This window comes from Protomyctophum bolini (assembly GCF_963924005.1).
Source record: "Protomyctophum bolini genome assembly, chromosome: 18".
NCBI classification, from domain to species: Eukaryota; Metazoa; Chordata; class Actinopteri; order Myctophiformes; family Myctophidae; genus Protomyctophum; species Protomyctophum bolini.
The window spans coordinates 16,913,999-16,928,178 of record NC_137879.1 but is presented as its reverse complement, the minus strand read 5'-3'; the positions used below and the strand labels follow the sequence as shown (position 1 = coordinate 16,928,178).

Genomic DNA, 14,180 nt, shown 5'->3' with positions numbered 1-14,180 from the left:
TTCCCAAGCCCCAAGCAGTCTCTCTAGAGAGAGATCTTTACCTGTACTATATTTTTCCTGTACTTTTAAATCATTATTAAATAATAATAATACATGTCTGATTATGTTGTGTCACTTGTGTGTTAGAAGCATTTTATTACTATTATGATACATAGGAGGATACATAGCCTAACACAATGAGCAAAGACAAAAACAAATAAGTCTAGCCATTCTCAATTCTAAATTAGACTGATAGGCCTACTGTATACCCTATGTTGAACACAACATGTTACACAGCAGTTTAGGTGATAATAAAAAATAATTTCTTTTTCTTTTTCTAACCAACAACTATAGGCCTAATTAAACACAATTCTATAACGAAAGATAGAGAAACAGTGTGGTCCCCATCAACAATGTACAAAAGCAGTATATCATATAAATTACTTTACACAACATCATAAAAAAGTAAACATTTTATTTGGCAAATCTTTGTCAGTGAGAATTATTAACAGTCTGTTACTGTGTGTTTACTTCCTCTATCTATGTCATAATATAGTAGGAGCATGTCAAAGTACCGGTAGGCTACTATAGGTGCTACACAGTGACCAGCTTTTAGTTGCAGAGTAAAGATAACAATGGCTTTGTCTATGTAGGAGAAAAGGGGCAAGAGTGCAGTGAAAGAGAGATAGAGCTGGACACACACACACACACACACACACACACACACACACACACACACACACACACACACGCACACGCACACACACACACACACAGTGACACACACACACACACACACACACACACACACACACACACACACAGTGACACACACACACACACACACACACACACACACACACACACACACACACACACACACACACACACAGGGATGCTTCTAGCAAGGCTTTCATCAGGAACCAACAGTATTATTACGAGTGTGTCTGTACTAGCTGTATCATGTTGTATACAGTCTTGCCAAACGGATCAGGTCATATAATCGACTGCCATCATCAGTCATAATAATCTGTGAACTGGCATTGCTGAGGAGACTGGACAGTCTCAGCTAGCTGCATTTCGTAACAACATTCCACTTCTTGGCATCCCTATTTTCAATTCATTTTTACAAAGATTGCAAAATAAAATAGCAGTTCTACAAGTTCACAGTCACAATACATCACTATGATACATGTTGTGAGCTTGTAGATCCGCTTGATATTGATTTAAGTTATTAATACATAAAGTATAGCCTTTTGGAAAGACTGAGTTCTGGTTGGCTATAGCTGCCATATTGGTCGGTAGAACAATAACAACCACAGCCAAAGTGTGCCAGCATTTGGTTGTCGCTTGTCGGATACTCTGAGAGTGTACAAATGGAACCAAACGGACCCTTACGGGTCTGTTTGGTTCCATTTGTACACTCTCAGATGCTCCTGTCATTGTTACCCCACCCTCCCTTGGTGCCTTGCTAGACAGTGGTCAACAACAGTGTTCACTTTACTGATTGCTGCTGTTTTGTTATTAGCTCCAAACCTTGATCAGATTACTATTTGAACCAATCAAATTGTCCAAAAAGTATGACTGCCACGCATCTTGTTCTGAGCCTCTATCAGCTTTAAAACTAATCTCCTTCACAGTGCTTTGGGCATTATGTGTTCCATGTTGATCACAAGCTCTAGCAAGTCATTACAGTTGTCTAAAAGAAACCTATTAAACCACAATAATACGTTTTAGTAGAATATCTAATCTAAATAAACCTACCTTCTAAGTAAGAAGTTATTATAGCAGGTAAAGAAAAAAGCTAAACTGCTTCTTCACCTGACAGATAGTCAGCTCGCAATAATAATGGAAGATATGGTTTTCAAATGGAAAATAAGGCATCATCAGAAAGAACAGAGCCCGGATGAAAATATGCTAATTTCTTCAAGGCCTGTGTAAAAATGAAACAGCTGTGGTAAGTCTGAAGATAGGCACCAGCGGCAGTGTAGAATCTCTTTCAAACCCCTGGTACCTTTGTGATGTTTTAAACCAGGCTTTCCCAAACTGTGGTACGCGAACGAACTCCATGGGGTGCGCGACATGAAAATGGTAATGCAATGGATTTGTATTGTTTGCTACAGTTTAAATTTAAAATGTAAACTAATTAAAAAAGATCTTCAAATAATTTGAGCATTGACTGAAATGGTTGTAACTGATTTTTTTTTTTTTTTTTAATAACTTAAGTAGCTTTATGTCTCTGCCCTTTAGTGAACATAAAATATATGTTCAGGTTGAGATACCAATTTCATCCAAGAGAGAATAACTCATACAGGATGCAGGATAAACAATTAAAAACACTTAACAAAATAATTTCACTTACAGCACCTTTAAAGCTGCCTGGGTTTCATTAGTCTATACTTTTGCAGAAACTTCTACTGATTCTATTCGGCCTGACAAATTCAGTCACTCACAAAGGGTTTTAAAGGTATTCACAAACATGAATTGACTGATATCGTTTTAATCTGTTTTAATTACTCAGATCAATCATTAAATGCTCGTATATCTGTGTTTTCCCCTTGAAGCTGGATGCCAGCAGGAAATCCCGGTCGTCAATAGATACCATAGAGAATGCTCTGGGAGCCTGGATGTTCAGCTCCTGTGACTGGACAAAATGGCCCCGCTTGGGGTCCCATTGGTAGACCTGTGTCAGTGAATAATCGCTGCCTAAGATGGCGTACTGCCAGTTGCCGATGGAGACTGGTTGGAATACCATAGAGCCACGGGAGGGAACTGTCTGGGCCTCTTTGAACATGGCTCCATCCCAGCGCATCACCTTGGAGTCACCGATGAACCTTGTCAAACAAATGAACACCTCACCTAGGAAACAAACAAAAACATACATAAATCGGGTTACTACAAAATGCTGTGCATGTATCATGGCCTTACTCAGGGTATTGTCGTTAACTAATCTAAGACTAAAATGAAGGACTGAGGGACTTTTTCGTCATGAATATATAATTGGGGTGGTTGTATTTTGTCTCCCTGCTCTTCTATTGATACATTTAGGTTGTGTCAAAGGTCATGTCTCAGAGCTAGACACAGATCTGACACAAATTATGACCTGATGGTCAAGATTAAATTTATCCCCTGTGCAAGCAGGCAGGATTAGCTCAATGATAAATAAATTCAGCACTTGTGCAGGAAACCGGGTTCAAATCCGGGGTAGAAGATTAAAGTTACATAGTGCAGCTGTAACTGAAAATAAAATGAAAATAAAGTAAATAAAGAAATAGCCATATAAAAACTAAAATGAACAATGCAAAACTAACTCAAATTAAATTAACTAAAACAAAATAGAATTACATTTACTTGTGTTTTATGTGTTGTACTGTTTGTGTTTTGTTATTACTAAACAAAATTGCCTAATTTGCTCTTTTGCAAAAGCAGCTTTTGAATGCTACTCTCAGGGCAGCTTAAATGCTATATTCATACACCAACGTTAAATTGCTGCTCTGAGGGCAGCTTTTGAATGCTTCTTACAACCATGTTCATTTGCTGCTCTGAGGGCAGCTTTTGAATGCTGCTCTCAGGGCAGCGTAAATGCTATACATATAGTACCAATGTTAATTTGCTGCAGCTTTCAAAAGCTGCCCTCAGAGCTTTTGAATTCTGCTCTCAGAGCAGCTGAGACCTGACTGCAGAATGTGCCTTAATAGCTTGCTAGCTACATTTTAAATTTATTTTTAAAACACTGAATTGGTGCAAATTCAGCAGGAGTAGAGAATAATTTAGTAGGAGCAGAGAGCTCTTGCTGATTGGACGGGCGCAAGGGCCAATTAAATTGAATGCTGCCCTCAGAACACATTCCAAGGCTGCCCGTCTTGACTGTCCACTGAAGTGGATATAGCTATGCTGGATAGTCAGTTCTCTGCTTTATTTAGAAGTACACGCCCAAATCAAATCATAGTACATCGTGTTCAATCAATTATCCAATCAAAGCAAACGGGATAAACAATATTAGTTTGGCTGTTCTACAAAAATAAAACGTACAAGTTAGTTACAAGGCTGCATTCTGTCGTGCGTGCCAAGCTGTCATTCTCTTGTATTATTTTTCTACCACGGAGTAACCTCGCATCTCGGAGGACAGTCGAGACAGGCAGTGTCAGTAGGCCAATCAGGCAGGCGGGGCGTTACCATGTCTATGCTCAGCCGCACATTAGATATACGCCATTCCAAGGCATATAAAGTAACATCTGCTGTTAAATGCAATGATACAGCATGCACCTGCACAGTTTCTTGTCATTTGAAGTGATAGTAGAACTATCTATCTAATATATCACTACTCAGTACTACAGTAGTGATATACAGGTAATGCTCACACCTTTGACCTGGAAGTGCTTGACAGAGAAGACATCCTCCATCTCTGGTATGTCAGTTCTGCGGTCAAACCGCTTGTGGCTCTTGTTCCAGTGGTAGACCACAGGCCTCTGGGAGCTGCTGGACAGGATGAGGTGCGGCTTGTTGGCAATCTCCAGATATTCCACATCTGTGTCCCGGTGCCATGGATGGAGAGACTGGTGAGAGTAGAAGCCATTGCCGTTCCACTTGTACACTGTTGTGGAGCCTGCCTGTAAGAACATCATTATAACACATTATTTGAAAATCCCACAAATGCATAAATTAATATTTAGGATATTTAGACATAAAATGTCTAGCCACTGTATATATTATTTATAAGGAATCTCACTTGGTGTTTAGTGTAATCATGTTAATATTATAAACACATTTGATGTGCGATTTCTGTGCTAAACAACATGACACTGTAATGTGATTAATAGAGCCCAATAGCCCATTGATGTAAACAACCTCTTAAATAGACCCCCACCCCCTCCTCAAGTGGCAATTCAGAAAATGAAAAGTCTACCATTTGGATGATATACGTAGTCATGTGGTACAGTACTGTATTTAGTACAGTGATGGTATGAGTCATACTTTGACCATTACTTACACAGCTTTATTTTTTAACTACTGCATGTACTCTCCATTCAAGATAAAGTAGCATGACATCCACAAAATTTGATCAGATACATTTGGTAAATCTATCTCAATTGTCTGCTTGACATTTTTGTCACAGACCTTCCTCCGTAGCAAATTAGCAAGTCATGCTTTGATGAAATTCTGATGACCAAATCGTTAGCAATAAATTTAGTTTTTGCTGGGAGAAAGTGTGTGGGAGTCTCACCCTGAACAATACAGGATATTGTCTTTATTTTTCCCACAACCCTTGTGACCTCTCACTTCGCTGTAACTCCAGCACTTGGTCACAGTGTTGCAATGCAGGATAGCAGGATTTATTTTAAAGCCTGTGCACAATGTCATACAGGAAGGGGCCATGAGTCAACAAGGAAGAGTGACACTCCTTCTGTGTTTTTAAATGGAAAATTCTGAACAGGCTGTAAAAAACTAACAATTTAAACAGTTGTTTCACAGCGGAATATCATTTCACCATCCCATTTCCACTACAGATGTCCATATGAACATTTCAATTCCTATAAATTCATGTTGGAAAATAGGTTAAAAAAACACTATGTGCTGGGCACGGTGGCACAGTCGGTAGTGCTGTCGCCTCACAGCTAGAAGGCCTTGGTTCGATTCCCGATGGGGACACTGTGGGCGTGTTCTCTCATCCGCGTGCGTCATCAGTGCCCATACCCGAGGCGGGGTTGGCGAAAGGGCATTTGTGTGTGGAGTTTGCATGTTCTCCCCGTGTCCCATAAGATAGGTACCCAAACAAACATGCAGTAATCCTGGTCTCTAAACTACCTCCCCCTGGCCAGCCGGGGAACCTGATGGAGGGGAAAGGAATTTGTAGGAATAACGTGTATCTTCCACGCGCTACGCCCGGCCGGGGAAACTCCCCTCTGTCAGGTTAAAAGAACCAGCTTGGACTCCTTATGCATATAAGGAAGCATGAGGTCAGTCTGCTGCCCTCCCCAGGTTGGCAGAGGAAGTGTATCGCCCAGGATTACATTAGATAATTGACACTGGGTGAAGAAATTGGTTGCAAAATCGTGGGATAAAAACTTAAAGAAAAAAAGATAATGCTATGTGCTATGCGTGCTGAAGATATTTGCTATGTGTTTACTAAATGATTAGTTCTACTACCTTTGGTAAATCTAAAATAACTGCCATAATAAAATGGGTTCATGTTATTAAAAGCTTAAAGTTCTGTCAGATCAGTAATGAAAAGAGAGAAAAAGCCACCAGCCTTGGAGCTGTCGGCGATGACGAAGAAAGACTCTCCGTCGATCATGAAGGTCTCTATGTCGTTGGGTTTACGGATCTTCAGGATATCGATGTCTTGGATCTTGATGAACTTGTTGGCAGAGGTGTCACGCTTGTAAATGTGTGAACCCCCAAACAGCTGGGCCACAATAACAAAGAGGAGATGGTCAATCACCATGGGCTTGCAGACCACAGTAGAGGCACCTGGTCATCAAGGAGAGAGGAATGGAAATTTATTTGCACGCACGCACACACGCACACACACACACACACACACACACACACACACACAGTGAACTTGCGGCTGAAAACACTTAAGAGTATATATTAAAGGCCTATTCATAGTCTGGATTTTCGGTGAGGAGGTGACCACCGCTCCGGTGGTGAGCTGACCACTGGAGCTGAAATAACGTTGCGCGGTGGTGAGTAAAAACAGAGAGAAGGGCTGGAGCGGTGGCGGTGGTTTGCTCTTCACCGCGGCTCGTGACGTCATGTTGTAGTTCGGTGGTCACCTAACCACCGAAAATCCAGACTATGTATGAGCCTTAATAGAGACGGCACCGGATTTCTCAGAGTGCATTCTGGGATGGATTGGGCCAAATCGTGAACGCGCTGGCCGTTGACTATTATTGCACACGTTCACGTATGAAACAGCGTTCACGTGTCATCATGAACGTGCGCAATGATAGTCAACGGACCAGCGCTGGCCCAGCGCTGCAATACCATATTCGTCCACTATGTCTATTTCGCCCAGGGTTTCCTCCGGTTGCCGTTTATATTAATATATACTCTAAGTGAAAACAGTGCTGCAGGTGTGTGATGAAGACAAATAGAAAGGAGGATAAAACTAATCAAACAAAATCTAGTGAACCATATTATTCTGATAATAATGAAGGAATGATTTGGCTTTCAGTTTAGACTGTGTGTACAGGCAAAAAGGCATTGAAAAATACATTATTAAATTGACAATCCTTTATTTCAGCATATTTCTTTCACAGATGAGTGTGTAATGTTGCTGTCTACTACTGTAACTCACTTTCTATGGTATCATAGGTCCTGAAGGTCATTTCAACGTGATCCCATTCCAAGAAACTGCATGTTCCCTCGAAGGGTTGGGCAAAAACAACATATTGATCTTCGCCAAAGGTGAAGGCCTCCACGGAAATAGACTCGAACTTCAGTGACTGATAAGCAGCAAACTCTGAAAACCAGAAAACATAGCCTTATCGTCCTCATCTTTCCTTCCACTGAAGTCATAATGTATAATTGATGGATGTATGAATACAAAACTCAATGGAAGGGTTTTGTGTTGTTGTACATGATAAAACTATGAGACATGACCAACATAAGAATGGCATGCAGACATATCATATGGGAAAATGTTTAAAAATATGTTTTTCTTTGTACACCGGCGTCGCGATGTCACATGTTGTGAGCTTGTTGTATTTTCATCATATGAAGGTGTTTAAAGACTTCACCTGCTGTGATGCAGTCAAAAGAGTGTGGTAGTAGGTCGTTGATCTTCTTGCCCTGGTGAATGGGAGGCCCACTACAGTGGATCTGGTCCACTGTGGCATTGGTGTGATGGATCCACTCCACCAACCACTTCAGTTTGCAGTCACACACTAGGTTGTTACCTCGCAGATCACTACATGGATATTATGGGGTGTTATCTACAGTTAACTGAATCAGGATCTGAATTCATTTCATTTTCCTTGTCTGACTTACTTCAGTTTAAGGGTAGATAAATTAATTAATTAATCAATCATTCAATCCATCAATGAATGACATGTATAACAAAAGTGTTTAAAATGTGAGTGAAAACTCCTGTTAGATGAGAGTGGATACTAGGGGACACTTGAGGCTAGTGGTGAGGTTATGTCAGTCAATAGAAGTCAATCAGTGTCAACAAAATGGCTCAGTTGCAATGATGCAAAGCTATACTCAAACAATCTACACACCACTACATCTCAGAGACAAATGTTGTACTTTTTATGCCGCTACATTTATCAAAAATCTTCCAAATCTTCCCAAAATGGATAATCTACAAGGTGTGTTGGGAGCTGTAAGATTTTCTATTTTAGCTGTAAGTTTTAAGATAGCGCTTAAATGCTTAATTAAACAATAATAATTACAGTCATATAACATGATATACATTGATTCTGAAATGGGCATTCTGCATAATGAGTACTTTTACTTTTGCCATGTATATTTTTATGGGATAACCTTGTAAGGCATTTTGACAATAATTATGGTATTGTAACTAAAGTAAAAAATCAGGCTACTTCTTCCATCACTGCTGAGTTGAAATGACTGTAGCGTACTTACACTTTGCTCAAGGACTCCATTCCCTTAAAAACATCTTTTGGCAACGTCCCAAGGTTGTTGTATGCCAGACTCCTGCATGCAGGCAACAACAAAACATGCAAAGAAAATTATAAAAATAACAATGTACAGAAGTGCTTTCAGGTAATACCAATATACCTGTCAGAAACGGGTCCTATTGAGAGATCTAATTTGAGATGGGATGAGACTGTGGCTGGATTCCAAAACGTAATCAAATATGGAAGTAAAATTACAGTGTAATTCATGACTGCTGCATTATTCAGGAGGACATGCTGACAATTTTAGCAGAAGTACAAACTGTACTTTTCTCTGATAATATGTTTGTGTATAATAGGGATAATATTATGAACAAATTATTGGCATAATTTATTTAATTTTATTATATACTCTAGCTTATATAATATCTACATTATATTGTAATATCCTGTGACCTCAAGGACTAGACTATATAATTTAATTCTAGACGCCACCTTGGAGAGGATGACTGGCCACTGGCCAACTAATAATACTATTAGAGTCTGGAAGAAGCCTGAGGTCAGAGCTGAGTTTAAGGTTACAGTACAGTTATTATATTTAGACTTGAGCTTAAGGTCACTCGTGAGTCGTGTTATCAGCTATATATAGTCTTAGCAAGGTTTGCAAAGGAGAGAGGAACATTTTGGTCACTTTCCAAAGGAAATCACAGAATACACATTTTCAGCTGTGACTATTTGGTGGACAAGAATTGAACTGTGCAGCACATTACTGTACATTTGGCATTTCAGTACATTTCCGTACTTACTTTACATTAGCATATTTTATCCTATGATGGGAATTTGTTTTGAAATACATAAATACTGAAACATGTTGGATTCAGTAAAAAACAATTTCTTCATCTAGCATTCTTGTTAAAAAATTGGGTCCCTTTATATTCCTCTGTAGTTTTAGAAACATTAAAGAACACACATCTCCATCCATATTTGTCAGCTAAAACCTCCTTCATAATATGTCCTGCAGAAACCTGATCTAGTAGAGTCGACCTTGAACAGGCAGTAGCAGCACTGCTGCTTACAAATGCACTTCTGACAATTATGAAGTTGACAGTGACAGGAAACTGAAAAATGGACATCGAAGAACATATTGATGAAAAATGCTTATTGCCGTGTTAAAACCTTGGTCAATGGTCAAATGTGATTGTAATAGTTCAATGAACTTTGCAAAGAGGAGTGATTCTGGCTTTTCATGAGTTAATCTTATCCGATAAATCAGGTTGTTTTAACCACAATCCCTATTGTTTGCTTGTTGTACAACGCTGTACATATTATGTAGCCTACTGCATTGTACAGCAAATACCTACAATATTGGCAAATTTCTTTGGACCAAAGATGTATATTTTCTCTGAATGTTCACTTATATTTCACAGAATGTTCGGCTAGCATCCCCATCCCCAGAATAGGGACACTAGGGTTCACGTGGTTAAGACATTTAGAAAAGGCACAAAGGAATGAAGGACCAGAGGCAAAGGGAGAGTACTTGTATCTACTGTATGAGAACAGGTACTTACAGATGTATCAATCCCTTGAGACCCCGGAATGCAAATGGAGATATCGATGCAATTTTATTGTTTTCAATGAACCTATGGAAAATGTTAAAAGCATGAATAACATGAATTACCCTACCCATATCCACCAACAAACATGTTATTGTAATGTACACAAACCTAAGAGTAATGCTTGGGATTTTGAGAGAAATCACTTACAGGTATTCCAGATGCGGAAGTCCCAGGAAGGCATCTTCATCAATGAAGTCAAATGAATTGGCTGTGAACAAACTATGAGGAAGAACAAAGGGACAAATGATGTTTGATTGTACATGTGAGACGTAGCTGGAGCAGTAAATTATTATAGAACGTTAAAAAATTAATAATAATAATGGGTGACTTATCTCACCCTTGAGAACAAGAGATTCATTGAGTGTTCTGCCTAAGAAGGCATGTGATAAAAGAGTGAATTACAGGAAGTACAACAAATCACAGGCAATGCCTGTGATTGTAGCTTAAGTGGTGCGTTAATCGTTTTGACATTTCTCTGTGAAACAGGCATCTCCAACACATTATGGAGGCCAATCATTCTGGATAGAATTTGACAAATCTGACTGATACATGTTGATCACACGACTCCAGACTGAAATAATGTGTACCGATTTGTGTGCGTTTTGCACAAAACCCATAGTACTTACTACTTAGCAAAAAGTGTGTTTTGAAAAAAGCGCAACAAAGTAGCCTATGTTGAAAGTTGCATGAAAGGATCCAATGAATCCAGCCTGGGGGAAAACATTTTTGATTGTGTGACTTATGCTTCGAGAGAGTTATAGGTCAAAAGGTCTTCCTTGGCCTACTGGGAGAGTGTGTGTGTGTGTGTGTGTGTGTGTGTGTGTGTGTGTGTGTGTGTGTGTGTGTGTGTGTGTGTGTGTGTGTGTGTGTGTGTGTGTGTGTGTGTGTGTGTGTAAAGTTTCATGCTGATTGGTACAGCAGTGTCTCGCGTCTGAGATTAGCTAAACAGACCAGCGGACAGTCGGACACACAGACAGACAAGGGTGAAAATATAATCTCTGCCTCCCGGCCTTGAATTTGGCCTGGCAGAGATGATTAATAGGACCACATTTACCAGTGCACAGGATTTATAACCCTGATATTTAAAAATTAGGATGACCACCTACTGAGACATGAATCAATAAAGAAGTGCTGCACATAGATGTACTGTAGAACAAATCGTATGTCTCTATGATGCTGAATCACTGCAATGACTGCAAAAAAACTATTGGAAATTAGAAATAAGAAAATAATATCAGCTATAGCTTATTTTCCTATAGTACACATAATTACATACAAAGAACATCATTGTGCATATTCTTCTTAAAATCACATCCCTTTGTTGAATATTTCAAGAGCACAGTTACTTTTATCATTGTGTAATGGTTACTTATGACAATACACTTATTAACTTCCTTTAATTATCGACGGTGAAGCCGTCTGTCATAATAACAGGTCATACCTGTTTTTTAACACCCTCTTGTTCCATCTTGTAATGTTTTCTTAATCACTGCTCCCGGCATGTCTGTTTTCCAAAACTAACAAAAGGCGAATGGTCATAACTGACAGTGCAACAAATTATCTCCAACAATAACAATCACCATGTTTATTCTCTTTTAGGACTATTTTAATTTGTGTTGTTTTAACCTATTGAGGACGACGCTTTAATAAAACGGAGACAGCATCTGTGTCATTTTAGATGCGTTGGCTATTCAAAATTAGCAGATCTACAGGTTCACAGTCACACAGTGACAGTTTGAAAAATGTTTGAAATGTTTGGAAAAACCTTGAAAGTGTGAAACTACTGATTTAGAAGGTATTTGTATAGAATCAGCCTCAAGTCTTAATGAGCATGCATGATCTTTATCACCAGTGCCCTGCTTTGCATTCACAAATGGAGGCTGTTATATAGGTTGTTGTTTAATTACATCTACAGCATAGTACCAACTGCGGAACAGATCTACTGATGAATCAATATGCGAGTCACTTCTGTTGCTCATGGACACCTGGACATTAGATACACAAGGACGCATAAATTGTGAGTTCATTGCCATCATCATTCTGGAGCGCGTGCTGGACTGCAGCCAACTTGCCAAGAGAAATGTTTTGTTGAGATGATGCATTGTTTAATTATGATGTGATGTCAAGTCCATTCATCCTGATAAATACCTATCACAGGTAAACAGTTACGCTTTTAAACCGTTGCTATGTGCACTTACAATAATACATTACTCAATACTGCATACATATCCTCTAGTCCAAAATCTGTAATTGTAGTTGTAATAAAGTCAATAAATTAGCATGGAATGTCGATGTTCCATAAATGTCTCGGCTCCATCTCTCTCTCTTGTTCTGTTTGCCTTTTGAAGTACGCACGCACACACACACACACACACACACACACACACACACACACACACACACACACACACACACACACACACACACACACACACACACACACACACACACACACACACACACACACACACACACACACACACACACACACACACACACACACACACACACACACACACACACACACACACACACACTCTTTCTCTCTCCTGCTGCTACTCTATTGCATAATCCTGACACCATTATAGATAATCCCCCTTAAATCAGCATATCAAGTGCACAGTCTATTTTAATGTCCTCTGCATGGAACACCTGCTTTGTTCTTTGTTAATAGGCCTACTGACTGCACTGGTCTGGAACCTTATTATTTACTATCTTTAAAGTTGGTTATCATTGGACAGATCAGAATAAGTTATGTATTGTTCTCATTTATTATTTGATTAACATTTACACTTGGAATATTGGAATCAATTGTGTTCTTTGCCCTAGTTTTAAAGGTAACTTAGCTTCTGCACCCCACAATGCATTTGTAATAGGCTATTACAAATCCACATATCAACAAAAATGTGTGATAGTGTAATAATGATTCAACCCTTTTTAACTGGTAGACAGCATTCGCAGCAAGCATAGTGCACCATGCACACATCGGTCATCATCTCATCATTGACTTGGAGACAGACACAAAGGAGCCAATGATAATCTGATCAATAAATGAACTGTCTGTCACTCACAGAAGCTGTAGAGCAGGGGTATGAACGAAGCTCCCTGCTGCGATTTCACTGAATCCAGACTTGACAAAAGATCTGAAAATAAATAGGGAAACACATTATGAAATGGTATTTTTATAGGCTTACTGTAACAAAACTGCAAAACAATTATTGAAGGTAGGTTTAATTGTAGTAGGCTACTTCGCAATTAAATGCATGATTCGATCCTGTCTTTGTTGGGAGTCGGATTACTTACAGTGAGATGACATCGGAAGGGAAACTGTGAGGAACAGATCTGACGTTCTCACACAGGGCATTATCTTTAGTGCACGTACATGCAGTGGGACATCTGGGCTGTTTCAGTCTTCTGCCCTCTACTAAAACCAAGCTGCAGACAGCGGCGACCCACACCAACATTGTCCATCCTTTAAATGATCTGTCAGACGTGTGCCGGTATCCCATTATTTCTGTCCGTCCGTTCCAGTAATATTCCTCCTACATATGAACTTCTTCTCGGTCAAATTCCCAAGGTGTCCCGACCCGCAATGCCAGGAAATATCGGGTGTCTTCTCTTCTTTAGCCTGTTTATTAGGCTATAAAGAGGCAGTGGATTTGTATTGTGGTCTGATGTAGGCTTGGGTCTATGCTTCTTGCGTCTCAATAGGAAGGCACCCGTCCAATGAATTCGTTCCGCTATGCTCGGGATTATAAATGCAGGACAGAGAGAATGCAAAAAACATGAAAGATTGCATTTAAAAAAATCTCTTATCCTATAGACCTATTGTTGAAAAGTGCTCATTCGAAGGAAATGTTACTTACGACGGTCTATTTGTTATTGCTGTTGTCTTTTCAGGTTTTGGTAGGCTACAAAGAAGTTGTCTATAAATTAGGCAACCATGCAGAAAGAAAGAAAACAAAAAAAACGTGGACACTCATGAACGAGAGAAGAT

General features: G+C 39.4%; 1 protein-coding gene across 1 annotated transcript; it reads right to left on the bottom strand.

Moving 5' to 3' along the window:
- Nucleotides 1-115: 115 nt before the first annotated feature.
- lgi1b (leucine-rich, glioma inactivated 1b) lies at nucleotides 116-14,110 on the bottom strand. Its single transcript, XM_080788508.1, has 11 exons — nucleotides 14,050-14,110; nucleotides 13,487-13,923; nucleotides 13,255-13,326; nucleotides 10,331-10,402; nucleotides 10,136-10,207; nucleotides 8,575-8,646; nucleotides 7,725-7,894; nucleotides 7,283-7,447; nucleotides 6,226-6,450; nucleotides 4,343-4,585; nucleotides 116-2,838 (listed from the first exon to the last, which is right to left on the bottom strand). Exons 2-11 carry the CDS (start codon nucleotides 13,690-13,692, stop codon nucleotides 2,489-2,491), a joined length of 1,647 nt encoding a protein of 548 aa, XP_080644634.1. The 5' UTR covers nucleotides 13,693-13,923; nucleotides 14,050-14,110; the 3' UTR covers nucleotides 116-2,488.
- Nucleotides 14,111-14,180: the final 70 nt, after the last annotated feature.